The 24,171-nt window shown below is 47.2% G+C and overlaps 1 protein-coding gene across 1 annotated transcript in view; it reads right to left on the reverse strand.

Annotated features, from left to right (window-relative positions):
• Positions 1-3,853: 3,853 nt before the first annotated feature.
• ARHGEF15 (Rho guanine nucleotide exchange factor 15) overlaps positions 3,854-24,171 on the reverse strand; it is a 100,601-nt gene continuing 80,283 nt past the window's right edge. Inside the window, exons 8-16 of the mRNA XM_032234482.1 lie at positions 23,204-23,356; positions 21,313-21,442; positions 18,497-18,571; positions 16,622-16,714; positions 14,425-14,579; positions 12,096-12,260; positions 10,473-10,558; positions 6,892-6,993; positions 3,854-5,122 (exon numbers count right to left, since the gene is read on the reverse strand). Of these exons, the coding sequence (XP_032090373.1) occupies positions 4,935-5,122; positions 6,892-6,993; positions 10,473-10,558; positions 12,096-12,260; positions 14,425-14,579; positions 16,622-16,714; positions 18,497-18,571; positions 21,313-21,442; positions 23,204-23,356 (1,147 nt within the window). The 3' untranslated portion in view covers positions 3,854-4,934. The remainder of the gene's footprint in view (positions 5,123-6,891; positions 6,994-10,472; positions 10,559-12,095; positions 12,261-14,424; positions 14,580-16,621; positions 16,715-18,496; positions 18,572-21,312; positions 21,443-23,203; positions 23,357-24,171) is intronic.

Genomic DNA, 24,171 nt, shown 5'->3' on the forward strand with positions numbered 1-24,171 from the left:
TCACGCTCATATTTATAAAACTCAGTGCCTCTGTGAAAGGTAAGGATGACTACTGTGTTTGTGGTGCAATCAGAAGATTGCGTGTGTTGAAGTTGTTTTAACGCAAACCAAAGATGCCTTTTAAAAAACAAGTTTACATCATATTCTTATGCATGCCAGGGCTGTGTGTGAGGTAATTTAAGGTGGTTTTGACAAGTGTCGTCGGCATCTTCATATCCGGTCACATGGGCAGCAAGCCACTCCCATCCGGTCACATGGGCGGCAAGCCACTTCCACAAAGGAGGCCACACCCACAGAGTAGGTTCGAACAATTTTTGAAACCCACCACTGGTCGGTGGACAACATCCACCCCGAAAATGAGACCTGTTGCCCTTTTTGGTGGCAAAAATACACGAGGCAGGGTCTTATTTTGGGGGGGAACTAGCTTGTTAAGCCATTGTTTTTAGATATTTGTAATGATACAGGAGGGACGCGGTGGCTTAGAGGCTAAGACGCTGAGCTCGTTGACCAGAAGGTCAACAGTTCAGCGATTCGAATCCCTAGCGCCGTGTAACGGAGTGAGCTCCTGTTACTTGTCCCAGCTTCTTTATATATATATATATATTTATTTTTCTTAAAAGAAAAAAAAGCAACACATACAAAACAAAAGCAAGAAAAAAAAACAACTTCCATCTATTTCATCAAGCATGTCATTGGTTACAAGTTTTTGTGCATCGATTCTTAAGATTAAGAATAACATCACTGATTTTGCATTAAACATAACTGAATATTTCGCTGTCATTGAGCATTATGTGTTCAAATTACCATGAATATTCCTTCATTTGTAATAATCCTTATTTCTTTGAATTCATAATTATTTATCAATTAACAATGAGTTAATTAACGAGTTAACCAGCCCAGCCATTCAGTATACCCCATCATTGATGTTTCCTTCTGGAACCAGCTAAATCCCTTCTTGTTTCTGCAACTGGAAAACTTAGCCACCCGTTCATAGCCTTTCCCTGCTGAGGCAATTGAATAATACTCCTTTCAGCACCAGCCAACAGGAGCCAAGCTCAATCCGGAGAAGAGATTTTGACACAGAGGCCTCTATTATTATCTCCAGTTGCAGAGACTTGAAACCCAATCCTGAGCTGTAATATTAGGACTTCTCCGATGTCAGGCTCATGTGCTCCAGCTGAGTTTTGAAGCTGGAAGGTTCCCATTTAAGGTAAAAGGCCTTCTTCGTACAATCTATTTATCCCACTGGCAATATTTTCCCTCTTGGTTTTGTGAGTTGTCGAAGGGAACTATTCTAGTTTGGGGGATTGGCTATTTGCAGCAAATATCAGCTTTGGCACTAAGTGTTCTGACCCGGTTCCCAAACCCGACAAGTGTCTGTCTCTCTCTCTCTCTGTGTCTTTTTCTGTCTCTCTGTGTGTCTTTGTCTTTCTCTCTCTCCGTCTTTCTGTCTCTCTGTTGTCTGCGTGTGTGTGTGTGTATGTCTTTCTATCTCTGTCTCTGTGTGTCTCTTATCTCTCTGTGTCTTTCTATGTCTGTCTCTGTGTCTTTGTCTGTCTGTCTCTGTATCTTTCTGTCTCTGTGTCTTTCTCTGTCGTCTCTGCATGTATGTATGTCTTTCTATCTCTGTCTCACTCTGTGTCTCTGTCTCTCTCTCTGTCTTTCTGTCTCTCTGATGTCTGTGTCTTTCTGTCTCTCACTGTGTCTCTGTATCTCTGTCTTTCTCTGTCTATCTCTCTCTGTGTCTTTGTCTGTCTGTCTCTGTGTCTTTCTGTCTCTCTGTTGTCTCTGTGTCTCTCACTCTGTCTCTCTATCTTTGTCTGTCTGTCTCTCTTGTCTCTCACTGTGTCTCTATCTCTGTCTTTCTCTGTCTTTCTGTCTCTCTGTTGTCTCTGTGTGTCTTTCTGTCTCTCACTGTATCTCTATCTCTTTGTCTTTCTGTCTCTCTGTGTCTTTGTCTCTCTCTGTCTGTCTTTCTGTCTATTGTCTCTCTCTGTCTTTCTATCTCTCACTCTGTCTCTCTGTATCTCTCTTTGTGTGCGTCTTTCTCACTCTGTGTCTTTCTGTCTCTCTGGTGTCTTTCTCTTTCTCTGTCTCTGTGTGTGTATCTCTGTCTCTCACTGTGTCTCTGTATCTCTCTCTCTCTCTCTCTCACACACACACACAGAGCAAGCGCTCCCTTTTACCTTGAACTGACTCTCAACACATCAGGAGAGTCTCTCTCTCTCTCTCACCACACTTGTAATGTAAGTCCTGGAAGGACTTTTTCCAGCAGTGGACACACACACACACACACTCCGAAGGCGCGCTCGAATCTCATTGCTGTAGATTACCAGAAAAAATTGCAACACAGCTCCAAACAGGATTCAGAAGTTTGGATGATCAGTGGCTGACAGCCAGGGAGACCCATTCGTCTCTGACCCTTGCCTTTTATCCCCAGAGCTAGGGTTGGGCTTAGCTAGCAGCAGTGGCTGTTCTGTCCCGAGGACCAGCCCATAGATTTCCCACTGCTCTCCTCTCCCTTCTGCGCATCTGCATCAGGCACGGGACCCAGCTGTTCTTCCTCCTTCCTCAGCCACCTTCAGATCTGGGGGATGTTGCCTCTCCATGTGGGGGCTGATGGACGGCCCAGCCTGTCTCTTATCTCAGACAGTTCCATTCCCACTTCCCCCTCGGAGCTCTCAGATTGCCTTGATGTTGGCTCCGATTCCCATGCGTCCGCCTCCTCATCTGATTTGGCTGCTGGAGGGGCCAGCGGCCGGCAAGGCACAACATTAAGACACTCTTGTATTTAGTAAGGTAAAGGTTCCCCTCGCACATATGTGCTAGTCATTCCCGACTAGGGGGCGGTACTCATCTCCGTTTCAAAGCCGAAGAGCCAGCACTGTCCAAAGATGTCTCCGGGGTCATGTGGCCGGCATGGCTCAATGTCGAAGGGGCACAGAGTGCTGTTACCTTCCCACCAAAGGTTGTCCCCATTTTTCTACTTGCATTTTTACGTGCTTTCGAACTGCTAGATTGGCAGCAGCTGGGACAGGTAACGGGAGCTCACCCCATTACGCGGCGCTAGGGATTCAAACCGCCAAACTTTCTGATTGACAAGCTCAGCATCGGAGACCTTGAGCCACCATATCCCTATTATATTTAGTAGGGAGAAGTAAGACCCTTGGGACTGGCGTCCCCTTGGGTATATCCAGCCGAAACAGCTTCCATGGATTGCCATAACTTTCCATGGAAGTCGCCTATACCCACGTTGGGTGAAGAGGCGTCGAGTGAGTGAGTGAGTGAGGGAGAAGTAAGAAAAACTGAAAGCAAGCACTGGCACCTTTTGTTTGACTTTTTGTTTTTTATTTTTTTAAAAAGGCCATTTGGGGATAGAAAAACACAAGAGAAGTTACGGCGTAAGCAAATATGGCACAGAATAAATTAAAATACAATCCCTGCTCCCCCCCCTCTCCCCTACAGCCAAAACTCTCCCAGCTTGAGAGCTAAAGACAGCAACGCATTAATAAATACAAGACGGGTCTGTAGTGAGATTTCCAAGCTGGAAGGAAGGAACAGGAATTCCTCTCTCGCAAAGGAGAAAATCCAAGATGTTCAGGCAGGTTACCCTGAGGGAGAAAGGACTGTTGAGCTGTGAGGTTGTGGGAAGAGTTAGAATTACTGTGTTTCCCCGAAAATAAGACAGGGTCTTATTTTCTTTTGACCCCTGAAATAAGCACTTGGCCTTATTTTCAGGGAGGTCTTATTATTTTTGAGGTGCAGGGGGCGACGAGCATGGTCACCTCATGGCTGCTGCGGTGTTGCAATATTTTCGTGGAGGTTTTATTTTCGGGGGGGGGGAGGACTTATTTTAGCGCATGCGCTCCAAAGCCCGATTGGGCTTATTATCCGGGGAGGTCTTCTTTTCAGGGAAACAGGGTAGCTGGGTCCACAGTTTGTAGGAGTCCCAGATTCCCGACACCAGAAAGGAAAGGAATTGAGGTAGAAAAGGGACATCCCCTGAGCCCAGGTTAAGGACTGTCGGGAAGGTTTTGAAGTATTGGCAGCCACAGCACTTTGATCGGGATTAGGAAACTGGTAATACCGGTGTGGATCCTGTTTGCAAAACACATTTTATTGGGGGCGGAGGGGGGGGGAGTGTGTTCTGCCTAGCAGAGTTGTGCCAACGAAGCGCAAGGCGCACCCATCTGTCAACGTGGGTGAAATACAAACCAGCCTGCAACCAGCCCCAAAAGAAGGCTACGAGGTGGTAGGCCTGAATCATTAATGGATAAGTCATTGCAAAATGTGGGGGGCAGGTAGAACTGCTGCTCGTGTTGAACCGACCCTTCTGGTTAAACCCGAGGCAATCCATTTCATCGTTCATCTCGGATCAGGGCATCTCCTGAAATATGGCACCATCGCTATTTAAGATAGAAGATGAGGGGGGGCACCTCTTCACCCCAATCGTCGGAGAAGGTTCATGGTCCTCGCTTGGGGTTACCGAGCTGCCACGCAGATTCACTGGAATTTAGGATGTGACTTGGGAACGGTAAGAACGGGACATTGCAAAGTCTGTAAACACTGCAGGGCGACTGAAAAATGCAGTCTGTCGCCCCCTTCTGGCAGAAGGGACACATTTGAAGTAGTGCCTCCGCTGGCTAGCTGCTGGCATTGCAGCGCCGGACAGTTAAATCAGGCAAACTTTGCTCGAGGCTCATGAATTAATTAGGGCATCTTTCGCCTCTTCTGCTTTCTCATCCTTCAGCGGCCTTCGATCCAAAACGCAACTGCTCTCGGCCCTCCTCCCCATCTTCAGCATACCCCTCCCCCTTGAGGCAAATGTTGCTCCATGCCCAACGAAATCAAACTTGAACTTCGAGTCCAGCCATGAGATTGATCGCAGTCCAGGGATCCCGTCACTGGCTTCCACTGTCTGTGCGCTTTTGGTCTCAGGCTGAGCTGTACTTGCTTTTGGCACAATTGGTGCGCATCAGCTGGAGCTGGCGGGCCACCTGGAGGACGCGGTAACGCTCCCGGAGGTTGCGGCGGCGTACGTGTTCGTTCGTGATCTCCTGCACATAGCAAGAGGGGAACCAGCCCTTCTTGCCGTCGGCTAGGCGTATGCCCTCATACCAGCCTGTAGCATGGGGGATAGGAGAGGAAGTTAGAGGAAAGGAGAGGAGAGGAAAGGGGAGGGAGGGGAGGGAAAGGAAAGGAAAGAGGAGGAAAGGAAAGGAGGGAAAGGAAAGAAGGAAAGGGAAGGAGGGAAGGGGAGAAAGACAAAAGAGAGGAGAGAGACAAAAAAGAAATGAGAGACAGGCAGAAAAGAGGAAAGGAGAGACAGAAAAGAGGAAGACAAAAGAGATGAGAACAGGAGAGAACAGGAGATGAAGACAGAGAAGACAGAAAAGGGAGAAAAGAGAAAGATAGAAAAGGGGAGAAGCAGGCAGAAAAAGAGACAGCAAAGAGGAAAATAGAAAAGGAGAAGAAGACAGAAAAGAAGAGAGGGGCGAGGAAGACAAAAAATAGAAGAGAACAAGAGAGGAGAGGAAGATATAAAATAGAAAACCAGAGGAGAGGCAGGCAGAAAAGAGGAGAGGAGGAGAGAAAATAGAGGAGAGGGGAGGACACAGGAAAGAGGAGGTAGGCAGCAAATAGAAGAGGAGAGGAGAAGCAGGCAGAAAAGAGGAGAGGAAGACAAAAAAGGAGAGGAAGAGATTAAAAAAAGGAAACGGTCAAGACCTTTGCACCTTTTTTCTTGCCTCAAAATTTATTGGGAGTCCGTCCTGCCGCTTTGTGAAACTCCAACAAGCCCATTGCTGCTGAATCATCCCCCCCTTCATCCCATTAGTCCTCAGGCCATGGGGGGGGAATACCCTCTGCGCCCCATTTTGGGCCTAGCAGGCCTCCCTGCAGCCTCCTGGGACCAAGAACAGGCCATGGGGGGGGGGAATACCCTCTGCGCCCCATTTTGGGCCTAGCAAGCCTCCCTGCAGCCTGCTGGGACTAAACATGGGCCGCAGGGGGGCACACCGCACCCCCTGTACTCCCCACCCACCGTGCATGCGTGGCAGAGATCCAAACATCAGCTGGCTGGCGGGAGGCGCATGCACAGTGAAGCTGAGCTGGGGCGACGGCTCGTGTGCCTACAGGTTTGCCATCATGGGCTTACAGCTGGGGGTTGAGCGTGGCTATAAGGTTGTAAGACTATAAGAACAGAAGTCCCCAGCCCCCGTTCTGTGGCCCGGGGTCCCAGACCGCAGCATGCCGGAAACTGGGCTGCACAAAGGGGGAAGCCCCATCCATGAGGTGCAAGCAGCATGTGAAGCCACGCCTTCTTTGGTCCATGGAAAAAACCTCTCTCCGCGGAAACAGAAGGTTGGGGGGCGCTGCTCTAGACTGATTACGGCTCGATGTTACCCAGTACATCAGATTAAAGTTGAGTTTAGTTCAAGGGGACAATACAGACAATACCCCTGCAGTTCTCAGAAGTGATTTGCTATCACTTTTTCCTCAGATGCTTACAGCCTAGCCTGGGATCACTTGGTGGTCTCCCTTTCAAGTCCTGCTGGAGCACCACAGCATTAACACCGTCGAGACGGCCAAGGTTTTAAACGGTGGAGGGCCATTTTCTTCAAGGAGACCCCGCTGTCTCTCCCTGAGTATGTTGGGGACTTTAGCTTCCAGATGGCTGAGAATTTGGGAAGGTGCCGGAGTCACCGAAAGGACCTTGAAGGATCGGAAGAGAATCCTTTAGCAGAGAACTCCGCTAAAAAAAAGCCACCATCTTTGGGTTAGGAAGCCCCACAGCCCAGGCTCCCAATTTCTAAAATCGTTCAGAGAAAGAAGGGGAAGAAGCCACAATTTGGTCCCAACCGTTAGGGAGGGTCACATCCCCAAGCTCACCCTCGGTTTTGCGCACCACGTTGACAATGTCCGTCTGTTCGAGACTCAGCTCGTCTGCCTGGGCAGCCCTGTAAGTCTCTGTGCACTGCACCTGGGGACAATCTGCGGAAAGGGAAGAGAGAGAAAAACAACAACTGAATGAATTATTTCTTACGAAAATAATAATTATAATAATAATAAGCTGATCATAATAAGCTTATCATCATAAGCTGATGAAACTATTGATCACATCCTCAGCTGCTGTAAAAAAATTGCCCAGACTGATTATAAATTGCGGCACAATTCAGTAGCACAAATGATCCATTGGAATTTGTGCAAAAATTATAACATTAAAACAGCAACAAACTGGTGGGAACATCAGCCTGAAAAAGTCACCGAAAATCAGATGGTCAAGATCTTGCGGGATTTCCGTATACAAATGGACAAAATACTGGCGCATAATACACCAAACATCACACTGGTTGAGAAAAATAAGGTCACAATCATAGACATCGCAATACCAGGTGATAGCAGGGTCGCCGAGAAGGAACATGAAAAAATCGCAAAATACCAGGACTTAAAAATCGAAATTCAACGACTATGGCACAAACCAGCAGTGGTATTTCCAGTGGTAATTGGCACATTGGGTGCTATTCCAAAAGCACTGGAATTACATTTAAAACAGTTAAAAATTGACAAAATCACCATCAGTCAAATGCAAAAAGCCGCACTGCTTGGATCTGCACGCATATTACGAAAATACGTTACGACGTCCTAGGCCCCTGGGTGGGGCCCGATTAGTAACCAATGCCAAATCCAGCAAAACAACTGGCCGCTGTGATACAATTGTATAATAATAATAATAATCATCATCATCATCAAAAGAGGGAAGGAAAGACAACATAGGGAAAGGTATTAAGTCTCTCTGTGGTGGTAGGGAATAAAGTTCCTGGCAACAACTAAGAACAACTAAGAAATCAGGGTCGACTTGGGAGTAAAGCCACAGATGGATGGTGAATGGCCCCTCCCATAGGAAATAAAAGAAGCGAAAGGGGAATGGAGTTTGCAGGAACCAATTCGTTCATTTGGTCATTAGATTTGTTTCAGGAGTGTGAAGATCTGTCCGTGAATCTCAGAGACTCTGTGCCAAGTCTTTCTTTGCACTGCACTGCGTTTGGAAAATATTTATATGGCAGCTTTCCAAGATAGATAAGGTCTGTGCTCATAAATTCACCTTTGAAAGACTGCTTGCCAGGCCTTTACTGAATGTGAATGAGAGGAATAAAAGGTGTTTTGTCAGGACCAGGAATCTGCTTTTCATGCTTTTGGGGGAAGCCTAGGTCTGAACAGTTTCATCTTCCAGTCCTTTAATCAAATTTGTTGCTCTCCTGCTTCCTCTACCCTCCAGCCTTCACCACTAAAGATAACTGGGCTTTAGGTAAAATTGCAAATTGGGAAAGGGGAAAAAAATCAGCCCTGTCACAGAACAACGAATTTAGCCTGAAAGGCAATGTCCTAAGTCTGTTTCAAAGCTCAAGATATGAGAAATTGCTTTGTGCATTTAAATCATGGCTATTTTAGCCTGGTCTGGTGGAGGCTACCGTTGACTGATCCAGAATGTGATGTTCCTCAATTTTTTCAGCCTTTCGGAATAGCAGATAAAGGAAACCATGTTAGCGTGGAGTAGGAACTTTGGTTACAGCATAGATTTGGACAATTGGCAAGACTTACGGGAAAGAAACAGAAAGTTAACTTTAGCCACCTCGTATAAGGAAAATTTATACCAGATGTTCTACAGGTGGCACATCCCACCCAAAAGATTAGCTAAAATGAACAAAAATTTATTGCCACGATGGTGGAAATGTAATGCTGCACTAGGGACCTTCTACCACATGTGGTGAGAGTGCACAAAAGCTAGGGCTTTTGGGCACCAGATAAGAAAGTATTTGGCAGAGATGCTAAATCAAAAGATGGAGCTGAGGCCAGAATTATTTCTACTAGGAACCACAAAAGAAAAACATGGCAAAGATGGACTGTATTTGATGCTTCATATTGTAATGGTGGCAAGCTGTTTTTTTTCACAGAAATGGAAAAATAAAGGAGACTTCCTCGGAACAAGAAATAAGATACTGTCATGTGCAGAGATGGACAGACTGACTCTAGAGGTCAGAGACAAGGGTGAGACGGACTATTACAAAATCTGGGAGAAATGATACCGATGGTTAGAAATGAGGGGAAAAGGCTGGGACAGAAAAACTCAGACAAGTTAAGAATTGGAAATATATATTGTACCATATATTCCGTTGCATAAGGTGACTGGGCGTATAAGACGACTCCCTACTTTCAGGCGCCCGCGAGCCGGCTGAAGACCTCTGCGCTGCCGGGCTTTCGTACTTTAAGCTCAGCACCTTCCTCCTCCAGACCGCCAGCCAGACCTTACTAAGCCATCCCAGCCCTCATCCATCCATGTGCCCAGGCGAGGAGCGCCGAGGTTAATGTTTGAAAGGCCGGCGTCTGCACTGGTGGTGGCGTGGCTTTTTGTTTGGCGGTGTTGCTTTTTCTTTTCTTTTGGTTTTTTGGTATACCTGGCGTATAAGACGATCCCCGATTTTTGAAATAATTTTTGGGGGTTAAAAAGCCGTCTAATGCACTGGAAAATACCGTATTAAGAATGTGTGATAGGTAGGAATTGGATATGTATTTGTATGTAGTAACAGGGGTGGGTTCCTGCCAGTTCTAACCTCTTCTATAGAAGAGGTTCCACAAATCTCCCCCCGCCCGTCCGCACATCATCAAGATGAAGAGCGAGAGGAGGAATTCTGGGAGTTGAAGTCCACAAGTCTTAAAGCTTTCAAGTTTGAACACCCCTGGTTTTTTTTTCTAAAGGGTTAGGGTTGCCAAGGTCTTGTAACTTGACAGCTTTAAGACTTGCACGCTTCAATGTCAGAGTTCCTGAGCCAACATGACTAGAGGAGGAATTCTGGGAGTTGAAGTCCACAAGTCTTAAAGCTGTCAAGTTTGAACAACCCTGGTTTTTTTTCTAAAGGGTTAGGGATGCAAGGGTCTTGTAACTTGACAGCTTTAAGACTTGCACGCTTCAATGCCAGAGTTCTTGAGCCAAAATTTTGGTTGCTAAGCAAGAGCGTTGTTAAGTGAGTTTTACCACATTTTACAAGTTGGCCATGCCCACTCAGTTACATGGCTGGCAAGCCACTCCCACCCAGTCACATGGCCGGCAAGCCACTCCCACCCAGTCACATGGCTGGCAAGCCACTCCCACAAACAGGCCACACCTACAGAAGAGGTTCTAAAAAAAATTGAAACCCACCGCTGATTAGTAATTATATAAAAGAAAGGGTCAACGGACAGGTAATCTGACTGACTACATACACCTATGTAATGGATATAAAATGTAATTATTGTAAGATCTAATCACTATATGGAAACGTTTAGGTCAGAAATGTTGCACTATGTCTAATGTTTTTAATGTTTATCTAATAAAACACTTTTTAATAAAAAAAAAATTTACTAGCCTTTGAACAATAAGCAGTGGAAAGTGAGGAGGGGGACGGTTTAAAAGGAAGACAGCCAAAAACTCTCACCCCAATCTTCATAGATGGTTTCCTGCTTGTTATTAGGCTGGGACTCGTGGCATGGGAAAGCACCCATCCAGCGGTGCATATCGGATCTGGAAGAGACAATTTTGGAGATGCCCTGTTTGGGTTTCATTCATTCATTCTCCCTCCCTCCCTCATTCATGACAATCATGATCTGGATGACTGAGAATCTCTACAGGCTTTTCGCTATACCATTTGGGATGAACACCCTTCCAACCTCCCCCACGCGCCATGCCCCCCTGTGTAGGAATGGATTTCCAGAGGGGAAAAAAATTGCAGACAACAGGAATCAGGTGACTCTGAGGACAACGATAAACCTACAACCTATCAATGACCCTCTAAAACAGGGGTGTCAAACTCAAGGCCCAGGGGCCGGATCCGGCCTGCAGGGTACTTAGATCTGGCCGGTGGGGCCGCCCTGGAAACAGCAAAGGACCAGCCCGTGGTGCTTCTGCCAGCAAGGCAGAGGGTTGCAGAAGGCCATGGCAGCCAAAAACGGAGCTCGGGAGCCCGTTTTCGCTGGTGGAGTGCTTGGGCCACCACAGGCGCACCCAACACAAGTGACATTAAGCTGGCCATGCCCACCCTGGCCACCCCTCCACCCTGACGTCAAACACAACCCTGAGGACAAAGATAAACCTCCAAATGGCTCAAGGACCCTCTAAAAGGATGCAAATGACCAGCTGCTTGCAAGGCCTATAAATCCTTCCCTTCCCCACCATCCAGTCAGAGCTGAAGAAGCTTCTTGGAGGAGAAGCGAAACGCCTTCAAAGAAAAACCAAAACAGTCCAGTTGCCTCTTGAAAAGAAAAAAAAGCATCTTTGGGACAAGCATGACCTGGAATGACTGTGAATCTCCATATATTTCTAGATCTAGATCTTATGTTCTAGTCCTCTGAAAAAAGCAGCCTGCTCTGATGATCTCTCTTTTCTGTTTATAAATGGGATGCAGTTACTGTTGTGGCCCACCAGTGGCCAACGGAGCTGGCCGCAGCGTCAGACAGTGAGCAGGTTGGGGAGGAACATGGGCCAGTCCTGAAGTTTGGGGAAGGATTTGACAAGTGCTGTGCGTCGAAGGCAGAGATGGGGCCAGGGCCGTCCGACAGTTATCAGCTGCCTTCGGAGTTGGATATCAGTGGGGCAGAAGAACAGCTGGAGCCTGTTCCTGATGTGTGCATGCGCAGAGCTGCCAGGAGAAGGAAACAGCTAAGGTACAAGGGTCGAAATGGGAGTAAAGCCACAGGGTGGACGGTGAATGGCCCCTCCCATAGGGAATAAAGAGGAGCGAAAGGGGAGTGGAGTTTGCAGGAGACAATGAGTTCACTTCAGTAGGGTGAAGATCTGTTCCTGACTTCTTGCCAAGTAATTGCTGCTACAGCATGGCGTTTGGAAGATATCGGCCTGACAACTCTCCACGCCTGATCAAGGTCTGTAGTTGTGAAATCTCATAAAATACTGTTGGCTGGGACTTTGCTGGAGAGGAATTCCCTTTCAGCTAAATAAAAGAGGCTTTATCAGGACGAGGAGTCTGCTTCACAATCTTGGGAAGCCTAGGTCAGAACAGTTACTACCACCTTTGCTAACTCTCTTCACCCCCTATGCTACTCACTGCGTCGGGGCGCGACAGAGGCGTTCGGCACTCCGCCCCTGGTGGTTCTCCATCAACGTCAGGTAGAAGCTGTTCTCTGCGTTTGGGCCGGCAGTGGTGTCCTCGCAACTCTGGGCTTGGACTAGTGAGCGATGGGCATAATCCAGCACCACGAAGCGTTCTGAGCTGCAGGAGCAGATCCGGAAACGGAAGCAAAGAAAACTTAGTAGCAAATCCCAGATCAATTGCTTTCAAAGACATGTGACTAGCGACAGCTGATCTCCCCCACCAAATGGCTGTTTCCCAGATCAGTGGGCCTGCACATGGGATCAAGGTCAACCACTGCAGAGACTTAGAAGGGTGGGCTTCAAAAATTGCAGCAACGGGTTCGCTGCCCCGTTGCTGGGTGGGTGTAAGTGTGGTGGGCGTGGCCTAGTTGGCTTCCTTCAGCACAGCGCGAGGGGGCATTTTCACCTTCCCCAGGCTCCAGAGGCTTATCTTGAGCCTCCGGGAGGGTGAAAACTGCTTTCCCCTGCTTCCGGAGCGTGACCCAACAAATGCGCGCACAACAAAAGCGCACCGACGAAACCGTGGTGACAAAAACCACGACATCATAAACGCACCCACAACAACGCGCCGACAAAACCATGCCCACAAAAGTGTGATTTCAGTTAAGGTAAGGGTTACGTTCAGGGTTAGGTTTAGAGATTTCAGTTAAGGTAAGGGTTAGGTTTAGGGATTTCAGTTAAGGTAAGGGTTAGGTTTAGGTTTAGGGTTAGGTTTAGGGTTAGGTTTAGAACTTGCGGTTATTACTTGTTTGTTGAAGGCGTGCTTTTGTCGGCGCGCTGTTGTCGGTGCGCTTCTGCGCTCATTTGTCGGCGCGATTTAGAACCGTGGTTTTGTCGGTCACGCTTTTGTCGAGCACGCATTTGTCGGTGAATCCTTCTGGAGGCCCACCGGAGAATGGAAACAGGCCAGTTTCTGGACTTTTGGAACTTCCGGTAGGCCCGTTTCCGCCCCCTCTCCCTGAGCCTCTACGTGGGCCCTGCACTTACTTGGCATGATGAATGGGCTGCGTGGAGAGTCCTGGGAGAGGCGGGGTGGGGTGGGAGGAGTGGGGCCAGCTAGGAGTGGCATTTGGAGGCTCACTGAACTGCTCAGAATCTTCGCTAGAGGATTACCCGAACCCGTGCGAACCCCCAGTAGCCTACCCCCGCGGATGAATAGATCTGGAAGCTCCCAACCAGAGGACTCTGGTTTAGATCGCTACAGTTCTCATCCAGGAGAACCTGGGGCAATAGCAATAGCACTTAAGACTTCTATATCGCGTCATAGGGCTTTCCAGCCCTCTTGAAGCGGTTTATAGAATCAGTGTATTGCTACCGACAAGCTGGAGCATCATTTTACCGCCTTTGGAAGGATGGAAGGCTTAGTTAGCCTTGAGCTGGTCAAGATTGAACAGCTGGCAGTCGGCAGAATTAGCCTGCAATACTGCATTCTAACCACTGTGCCACCACGGCTCCTGTAATCATTCCTCTAGGCAAGATGGATTAGCACTTCGCCGCAGAGGCAGAAGTCTTTTTGCAACATCTGTTGTTGTTTTTTTCTAGCCCTCAAGATTTGAAGCAGGAGGTTTGGAAAACAATCCATTCTCAACCAAGAGCCGAGATGGTGCAGTGGTTAGGGTGCAGTACTGCAGGCCACTTCAGCTGACTGTTATCTGCAGTTCAGCGGTTCTAATCTCACCGGCTCAAGGTTGACTCAGCCTTCCATCCTTCCGAGGTGGGTGAAATGAGGACCCAGTCTGTGGGGGCGATATGCTGACTCTGTAAACCGCTTAGAGAGGGCTGAAAGCCCTATGAAGCGGTATATAAGTCTAACTGCTATTGCTATTGCAAAATTTGCAGAAGCAGAACCATAGCCTAAACTTTGTGGTCTCCCCAATTCTCCATCCCCCCTCAAAACTTGACCTTGGGGCAGAGGCCAAGTTTGCCCTCCTCCTCTTCCTCCTCCTGCTGTAAACCATTATCATTTAACAACCCCATAATCCCTTGCAGGATGGAGTCTGGGCAACTAAATGGAGCTAGCAGAGGGTTTAATGGCCGGATGCCATTCCTGTTGCCAATGCGGAGTTTTGTTTAGCAGATATTATTCTCATTGTGGCCAGAGAGAGAAAGATCTGCCTCTCCCTAGGATCGAACTCACAGCCCCTTGATTGGGAGGCAAGAGCTCCACCTTTAGGCCACTGCACCACTGCTTCCTGCTTCTTCTATAGATATACCCCTTTAAATGCAGACTAGTCGCCCTGTTGCGAGAATTTTCAGCCTAGGCCTTCTGGTCCTTCTCTCACCTCTTACGTTGAGTGACCAACAGCAGGTCGTTGAAGAGGAACAGGTAGATGGGGATCAGTTTGGGCTTGTTACCAAAGATGGTGCCACGATGCACAACTTCCAGGAGTTCTCCTTGCTTTAACAGCTGTCGGGTCTGGGAAATGATGGGAACGGCCTAAATTGGAAAGAGAATCGTTAAAAAAAAGTTCCTGGAAGCCACCTGGATTTTTTTTTAATGTTATTTTTATATAAACAATCCGTTTTCCATTAACCAGGGTACCGTCTGGGTACAAATATTTTGTGCCAACATTAAAACATGCAATCTTATTAATTATTTAATCCCATTTTAGCTTAATTTCCAATACTTTAAGAATCTAATATTATAACAATCCCATTGTAATTTATTTAACTCTACGAGTTATATTAACTGTTAATACATTTTCTATACTTTAGATAACTTCTTTCACTATTAATTCTTATGTCAATTCTCTAACCACCAGTAAAAATATTCCCAAATTGTATAATAATCCATTTGTTCTTTCACTTTGATAGCCAGTGTCAATCTGTTCATTTCTGCACATTCTAATATTTCTCTAATCGCATTCTCCTCGATAGGGATCTCTTTGCTTTTCCAATTTTGTGCAAATACAGTCCTAGCTGCTGTTATTAAGCATAAGTATAATCTTTATTGTCATTGTACTTAAATACAACGAAATTGGTTTTAACCTCACTGGTGCAAAATTATAACAGAAACGAAAGAAAAAAACCTAGCTTTTTAAAATAAAATGAATAATCAAATATACATTTTCTTTATTATAATTTTCTGGTAAAATCAGAGAACAAAGATTCTCTGAGCAAATTCACAAAGGCTGGGTCACACGCATATGCGCGCTGGGGTCACACGCATATTTTATTTATTTATTTATTTATTTGTTTGTTTATTTAATGTGTCAAATCTAGTTTGTTATACCTGTCGAATTGGGTGATCTGAGGATCCCTTGCAGAAAAAATATCACCACGCCACCTCCCAGAGGCACAAGTGGACGACAGAAGGAATAGATCAGACATCCAGCTCTTGCTTATCAATGGAGACCGAGTGGAGCAAGTGGGCAATTTTAAGTTTCTGGGTGTTATCATTAAAAGAGGACCTGACCTGGGCTGCTCACATTGCAGCCCTAGTCAAAAGGGCCCTGCAGAGATTATACTACCTGAGGCTTTTCAGGAAACAACAACTGAGTGAAAAACTGCTGGTGACCTTCTATTGCTGCACCATAGAGAGTATTTTAACTTATTGCACCTGTGTGTGGTTTGCCAATTGCACAGTGGCAGATAGGACAGCACTCCAGAGGGTCAACGTCGTTGCCCAGAGGATCATGGGTTGCCCTCTCCCCTCCTTGGAAGAGCTTTATAGTTCCTGCTGCCTTAAGAAAGTTCAAAACATTGTTAAAGATCCATTTCATCCTGGACACCCCTTTTTTTCGTGACCTGACAAATGCGCGCATGACAGAAGTGCGCCGACGAAACCGTGGGGAGAAAACCGTGATATCATAAACGGACCCACAACAACGCACCCCCAAAACCGCACCCCCAAAACCGCGATTTCGGTTAAGGTAAGGGTTAGGGGTTCAGGGTTAGGTTTAGGGATTTCAGTTAAGGTAAGGGTTAGGTTCAGGGTTAGGTTTAGGGTTAGGTTTAGAACTCGCGGTTATTACTTGTTCGTTGAAGGTGCGCTTTTGTCGGTGCGCTGTTGTCGGCGCGCTTCTGCGCTCATTCGTCAGCGCAATTTAGAACTTGCGGTTTTCTCGCCGTGGTTTCGTCGGCGCGCTTTTGTCAAGCTCGCATTTGTCAGTGAACCTCTTTTTTTAAAGTATTACCATCTGGCAGACGATGCAGAATAATAAAAACCAGGACAAATAGGCTGAAAAACAGCTTCTATGCCAGGGCAGTAACTATTCTGAACTCTACTGTATAGTGCAATATTAATGCAATGCCAGGTTTTCAATTTCAATTATATGGCACGTGAAGGATGTGTGTTTGTGTTTTTACATTTACACTGAAGATGGCATTTAATTTCATTGTACGATGTGCAGGGACAATAAAGTAAACAGGCAGCTGTTTCTTCTCTTAAATCCCCAAATTCATTGCAAGCCCACAGGGACAAGCTGTGGCAGGCTACAGCAAGGCCAAAAAACGGGCCCGGGCCAAACCCCTTCTGACCTTCAGCTTATCAAACTCAATCTTGCTCGCCGTGTAAATGAGTTCTTCCATGTGACGCATACGGCCGACCTCGGAGTTACATTCTTCAATGATCTAAAGCAGAGATTTGGAGGCAGGTGTGAGGCAGAAGAGAAAAAAAACCCATCAGCATCAGGGTTGTGTTTAACCTTGGGGGGCCTGGGTGGGCGTGGCCAGCTCAATGCCACTCATGTTGGGGGTGCCTGTGGCAGCCTGAGTGCTTTGCCAGCGAAAACGGAGCTCCGTTTTTGCTGGCAGACGGTTCCAGGAGGCTGTCGCAGCCGAAAACAGAGCTGGGTGCGACCCTCCGGAGCTCCGTTTTCATTGGCAGAGGCACTGTAGGCCGGTCCTTCGCTGTTTCCCAGGGTGGGGTCCCACAGGCCAGTTCTAAGCACCTCACGGGCCGTATCTTACTTGTGGGCCTTGAGTTTGACATTGCTGTTTTAGAGGGCGCCAGGTTGGATGGATGGATGGATAGATAGATAGATAGATGAATGACAAATGGATGAATAGATAAGATAGACAGATAAATAGATAGATAAATAGATGATGGATGGGTAGGTAGGTAGGTAAGTAGATAGGTCGGTAGGTCGGTGGGTAGGTAGGTAGGTAGGTAGATAGATAGATAGATAGATAGATAGATAGATAGATAGATAGATAGATAGATAGATAGATAGATGATAGATGATGGATATGTAGGTAGGTAAGTAGATAGATGGATAGATGGATGGATGGATGGATGGGTAGGTAGGTGAGTGGGTGGGTGGGTGGATGGATGGATGGATGGGTAGGTAGGTAAGTAGATAGATAGATGGATGGATGGGTAGGTAGGTAGGTAGATGATAGATAGATAGATAGATAGATAGATAGATAGATAGATGATGGATGGATATATAGGTAGGTAGGTAAGTAGATGGATGGATGCTAGGGAGGTAGGTAAATAGATAGATAGATAGATAGATAGATAGATAGATAGATAGATAGATAGATAGATGGATGGATGGGTGGGTGGGTGGGTGGGTGGGTGGGTATGTAGGTAGGTAGGTAAGTAGATGGATGGATGGGTAGGGAGGTAGATAGATAGATAGATGGATGGATGGATGGATGGATGGATGGATGGATGGATGGATGGATGGATGGGTGGGTGGGTGGGTAGGTCGGTCGATCGATCGATCGATCGATCGATGATGATGGATGGATATGTAGGTAGGTAGGTAAGTAGATAGATGGGTGGGTGGGTAGATAGATGGATGGATGGATGGATGGATGGATGGATCGACGGATGATGGATGGATGGATAGTAGGTAGGTAAGTAGATAGGTAGGTAGGTAGATAGATTATAGATAGATAAATAGATAGATAACTATCTATCTATCTATCCATCCATCCATCCATCCATCTATCCATCCGAAGCCGAGGTGGCACAGTGGTTAGAATGCAGCACTGCAGGCTACTTCAGCTGACTGCAGTTCAGCAGTTCGGCTGTTCAAATCTCACCGGCTCAAGGTTGACTCAACCTTCCATCCTTCCGAGGTGGGTAAAATGAGACCCGGATTGTTGGGGGCAATATGCTGACTCTGTAAACCGCTTAGAGAGGGCGGAAAGCCCTATGAAGCGGTATGTAAGTCTAACTGCTATTGCTATCTATAATCTATCTAATCAATCTGTCTGTCCGTCCGTCCGTCCATTCATCCATCCGACTTAGTCCCTGATGCCTTTCAAGGAGAATATTTGTAGCTCAGGGTTGAAATGAGGGCCTAAGGGTGCTCTCTGAGCTTGGTTATTTGCTTGCAGATGTTTCATTACTCAAACTAGGTAACATCATCAGGGCTTGTCTCTATTCATGGCTACTTTTACCTTGGAAACAGAAGCCAGGGCCTTCAGAGCGTTTTGTTCTCGCAAAGACGCTTCTTCCGTCCGGCGCAGGATATTCTGGACACACACAAAATAAAACCAAGAGGAAGGAATTTCTGGTTAGAAGGGAGCAAAAACCCTGAATTCAGAAGAGTTTGAACTGGGCATGCCCTGAATTTAAGACAGAAGCTCAGGTAATCCCAATTATTGAAAATATTCCAAGCTGAAAAAAGAGGAATCTGTTGAGGTTCAAACACAACCAGAGAGAACAGGCTGGTGTTGGACCATTAACTGTAAAAATTAGACCGGAAAAGTTTGGAGTTTAAATTATAAGGGCAGAGTCAAATGTGAAACTTTCGGCACTCCTCTGGTTCAGCATCGCATTCTCACAATCCTAAAACCCTTCTTCCAACTGGATTTCTGGCTTGCTTAGAAATGTGTGCTTCATAGCCAATACCCCATTCACACAATAGCCTGTTCTGGCCTAGTTTTCCCCAGCAGCACGAAGCCGAGTCCTTGTCCCGATAAACCCCTTTTCTTTAATTTACAGTGAATTCCTCCCTAAGTTTTTCCTCTCCCCGAGTCTTTCAAGGTAGATCACAATTACCGACCTTTGTCAGGCTTGAAGAGTGGCCAGGCCGATATCTTTCAGACATTGCAATGCTTGGCAAGAATGTAGGAATGAATAAATTGTCTCCTGCAAACTCCACTCCCCTTTCGCTCCTCTTTTATTCCCTATGGGAGGGGCCATTCACCGTCCATCTGTGGCCTTACTCCCAAGTCGACCCTTGTTTGTAGCCATTCCCTTCATCTGGCAACTCTGCCCATGCGCACACTGGGAACAGGCTCCAGCTGTTGTTCTGCCTCACTGATGTCTGACTCTGAAGGCAGCTGATAACTGTCGGACGGCCCTTGCCCCCTCTCTGCCTCAGACACAGAGCCCTCGTCAGAGCCCTCCCCAGACTCCAGGACTGGCCCATCTTCCTCCACAACCTCCTCACTGTCCACATTGCCAAGGAAAAAAGAGATATGAATGGGTTTCTCTGCTCAGGGCAGATTCTGTGGGTGAGGGCCTGAAATGAGCTCCCGGGGAAATTGAAAATATAGTGATAACAAATGGATTAGTCCATCCCTGCCTCAGATTCCCTGTAGCTGGATCCTCATTTGCACCCAGAGGCATAGACGGCACTGCTGCTCTAATCAAACAAATTTAACCGCTGCCCATTAGATGGAGGAGAAATTGAAGCCAGCAATATTTCAGCGCTTTAATTTCAACAGACCTTGCCAAAAGATGTCAATAGTTCCTCTCCTCTCCTCAAATATCCAGAGAAGAGAAAAGGGGCGGGGGAGGGAGAGAGAGATGCAGAAAGTGGGAGAAAAAAAATGCAAAAGGCTGGGGAATAAAATGGAGGAGAGGTAGCCAAAAGAAGAGGGAGGGAGGGAGGGAGGGAGGGAGGGAGGGAAGGAAGGAAGGTAGGAGGGAAGGACAGAAGAAGATGGGAATGAGGAAAGGTAAAAGAAGGGAAGAGGAGGGGGGAGAGAGGGAGGGAAGAAAGGAATGAAAATGGAGAAAAAGAAAAAGGAGAGAAATAGAGATAGACAGCAAGATATAGATAGATAGATAGATAGATAGATAGATAGATAGAGACAGACAGACAGACAGAGAAAGATGTGTGTGTATGTGTGTATGTTTGTGTATAGAGACTCAGAGACAGAGACACACACAGAGAAAGATATATGTGCATATGTGTGTGGTGTATGTGTATATATAGGGAGAGAGAGACATAAAAAGGAAGGAAGGAAGGAAGGAGGGAGGGAAGGACAGAAGAAGATGGGAATGAGGAAAGGGAAAAGAAAGGAAGAGGAGTGAGGGAGAGAGGGAGGGAAGAAAGGAAGGAAAATGGAGAAAAAGAAAAAGGAGAGAAATAGTGATAGCAAGATAGATAGCAAGATAGATAGCAAGATAGATAGCAAGATAGATAGATAGATAGATAGATAGATAGATAGATATAGATAGAGAGATAGACAGAGAGAGAGACAGACAGACAGACAGAAAGATGTGTGTGTATGTGTGTATGTGTGTGTATAGAGACTCAGAGACAGACAGACAGACAGACACACACACACAGAGGAAGATATATGTGCATATGTGTGTGGTGTGTATGTATATATAGGGAGAGAGAGAGAGATAAAAAGAAAGGAAGGAAGGAAGGAAGGAGGGAAGGACAGATAAGATGGGAATGAGGAAAGGGAAAAGAAAGGAAGAGGAGTGAGGGAGAGAGGGAGGGAAGAAAGGAAGGAAAATGGAGAAAAAGAAAAAGGAGAGAAATAGAGATAGCAAGATAGATAGATAGAGAGAGAGATAGAGAGATAGAGAGACAGAAAGACAGACAGACAGACAGAGAAAGATGTGTGTGTATGTGTGTATGTGTGTGTATAGAGACTCAGAGACAGACAGACAAACACACACACATACATACACACAGAGGAAGGTATATGTGCATATGTGTGTGGTGTGTATATATATATAGGGAGAGAGAGAGAGATAAAAAGGAAAGAAGAAAGGAAGGAAGGAAGGAGAGAGAAAGAGACAGGAAGGAAGGAATGATGGAAGGAAGGAGGAAAGGAAGGAAGGAAGAAAGAAAGAATTAGCACTAAAGAGAAAACTGACAGGCATATGTCATCTTGGGTTAGGACTTGCTGTCCCAATCTGCCACCACCCCAGCCCCCCCCCCTCCAAGGGATGCTTTCCTTCGACCCAGAAGCCCCCTCCTCTGTCCTTATAGCCACCCCGATTCTTGGCTCCGCCCGGCTCTCACCTCCAAGAGCATCTTGATACGTGTGATCCTCTGGAAAGGAAGCAGCAGAAAGGACATGAAGGGGAGGCGTTGGCACTGGGGCTGCTCCTGGAGTCGGGTAACCACGATGGCAAACTGAGCATTCTTCTCCCTAAGAGGGAAAAGGAAGGGAAGCTGCACCCAAGAGCATCGGGCCTGAATTCGGGGCTTCGGGACGGCTAGGGAAATACGGAAGGGCCAAAGCATCTGGTCATGCCAGAACGTGAGCTGTCAGTTCCAGCGCGCATGTGCGCGTCAGTCAGCTGATTCTCAGCCTTCTGGAGGGCCATGGAAAGCTGTTTTCATGCTCCTCAGGCTCCGGAGCTCCTCCCGGAGCTTTCCTGAAGCCTGAGGAGCACAAAAACATCCTTCTCCTGCCACCCGGAGGCCCTCTGGAAGCCAGAAAAGGATCTTTTCCGAACTTCTGGTTGGCCCGTTGGGCCAGTTCTTCACCCTTCCCATGTTTTGAAGACTTTCCTGAAGCCTGGGGAGGGCAAAAACAGGCCCAATGGGCCAACCGGAAGGGCCCTTTTGGTGCATTTTTCGCCCTCCCCAGACTCCGGAGACTTTCCTGAAGCCCGAGGAGCACGAAAACAGCTTTCTATGGCCCTCCAGAAAGCCGAAAATCAGCTGGCTGGTTCTGGCTGGTTCCCATGTTCTGGAGGCTTTCCTGCAGCCTGGGGAGGGTGAAAACATCCCCCCCTCTCATGCAGGGGAGGAGGTCGTGCGCGCATACGCAGGTGGGTGGGGCACATTGCATTGTGGGTGTGGGGCACGCACGTGCGCTATTGCGCGGACGCACACAATTTTGGCATGCGTTTACAAAAAGGTTCGCCATCAATGTGTTAGACTAAGCAGAAACACGTAACAAAGATGTTTATGGGGCACAGGTACATCCGCATCCATTATCCATGACATTAAGAACTGGATTTCCACTTCAAAGTTACATTCACAGCCCAAGGGATGGCCATGATCAACCACTAACAAGTTCTGCAGGGGTAGCTGGATGGCTGCTGTTGAAAGACATGGTGGGTTAATATCTTTTGGAGATATTGGTGATACCAGCAGCTTAGAATTCAAAATGGTGACCAGACTGCCAAATGAGGGGAAACTACAACTCTCAGAATTCTCAGCGAGGCCAAAACAGGTTCGGAAAACAGCCTGAGGAGTTTCTCCAAATAATTTCTCATGTTCTGACCTAGGCTTTCTCAGCAGCACGAAGCCGAGGCCTCATATCGATAAAGCCCTTTTATTTAATTTAGAGTGAATTCCTCCCCAGCAAAATCTTTCCTCTCCCACAGCCTTTCAAGACAGTTTACAATTACCGACTTTTATCAGGCTTGGAGAGCGGCCAGGCCGATATCTTTCAGATGCCGCAATACTTGGCAAGAATGCAGGAATGAACTAATTGTCTCCTGCAAACTCCACTCCCCTTTCGCTCCTCTTTTATTTCCTCTGGGAGGGGCCATCCACCATCCACCTGTGGCCTTACTCCCAAGTCTACCCTTGTTCCTTAGTTGTTCCCTTCGTCTGGCAACTCTGCACATGCGCACACTGGGAACAGGCTCCAGCTGTTCCTCTGCCTCACTGATGTCTGGCTCTGAAGGCAGCTGAGAACTGTCAGACGGCCTTTGCCCCCTCTCTGCCTCAGACACAGAGCCCTTGTCAGAGCCTTCTGCAGACTCCAGGACTGGCCCGTGTTCCTCCCCAACCTCCTCACTGTCCGAATCTGCTGCCAGATCCACTGGCCGCTACCGGGCCACAACAATGTAGTTTGGGTGTTCGACAAACAGCTGGTGGGCCACAACAGCTGAACTCATTCTCCCCAAGGATGATCCAGCAGTCTATTTGCCTTTCCTCCTTCTTTACTCACATGAGGCTACTGTAGGTCTTTTCCTGGTAGAGCTGGTTGCGGACGTAATCAATGTAGACCGAGAAGCTCTGCTGAGCGTGGTCCTCCACAATATCGCAAACGTCTGAGATCTGCAGGCTTTCCGCCAGCCGCCGTTCCAGATCCTGTAAGAACCTGCCAAGAGGAAGGACTGGCATCAGATGGCACTTGGGTTATTCAGAGAAGCCCCAGCAAAAATAGCGCCCTTGTGTCTCCAGACGGGGATCTATTTCCACCTCTTGAAGCGGGGGAAGTAATCATTAAACAGATGATCGTGCACCTGGAGAACAGAACTAGCCTGCTGTTCATCACAGATGGACACCATGATCAGACGAATAGGGGTGAGCCCTATGGGTATGCTTCCTTCTGAAGGCGAAGATTAATCAGAATCAGAAGAACAGAGTTGGAAGGGACCCTGGAGGTCTTCTAGTCCAACCATTGCTCAAGCAGGAGCCCCTATACCCATGCTGGTGAAACTATGGCACATGTGCCAGAAGTGGCACAGAGAGCCATCTCTCCGGGCACGCCAGCTATTGCCTGTTGCTTTTCTGGGTTCCGGTGCGCACATGCGCGCTGGCTAGCTGGTCTTCCAGTAACTGGAAGAGCAACTTCCGGGCATGCATGCTGGTCTTTGTGGGCACATGCATGCCAGGAACCAGAAGCTCAGCTTCCCGGCACCCGCACGAACAGAGGAACTGCTCTTCCAGTTTCCAGTGTTCCCTAAAGTGCACGCCCTCCCGTTTCAGCACTCGGTACCAAAAAAGGTTCACCAACACTGCCCTATTCCATTTCAGACAAATACCGTATTTTTCGGAGTATAAGACGCACCTTTTCCCCTCAAAAAAAAAAAAGGTGTATTACAGTTAAAACTCTTGAATGTACTAAAAGAAGAAAAGGCAATTCAATCAAGGTTTCAGTATGGGCAGTTACAGGCCAGATGGAAAAAAGAT

The sequence above is a fragment of the Thamnophis elegans genome, chromosome Z, assembly GCF_009769535.1.
Source record: "Thamnophis elegans isolate rThaEle1 chromosome Z, rThaEle1.pri, whole genome shotgun sequence".
Taxonomy (NCBI): Eukaryota; Metazoa; Chordata; class Lepidosauria; order Squamata; family Colubridae; genus Thamnophis; species Thamnophis elegans.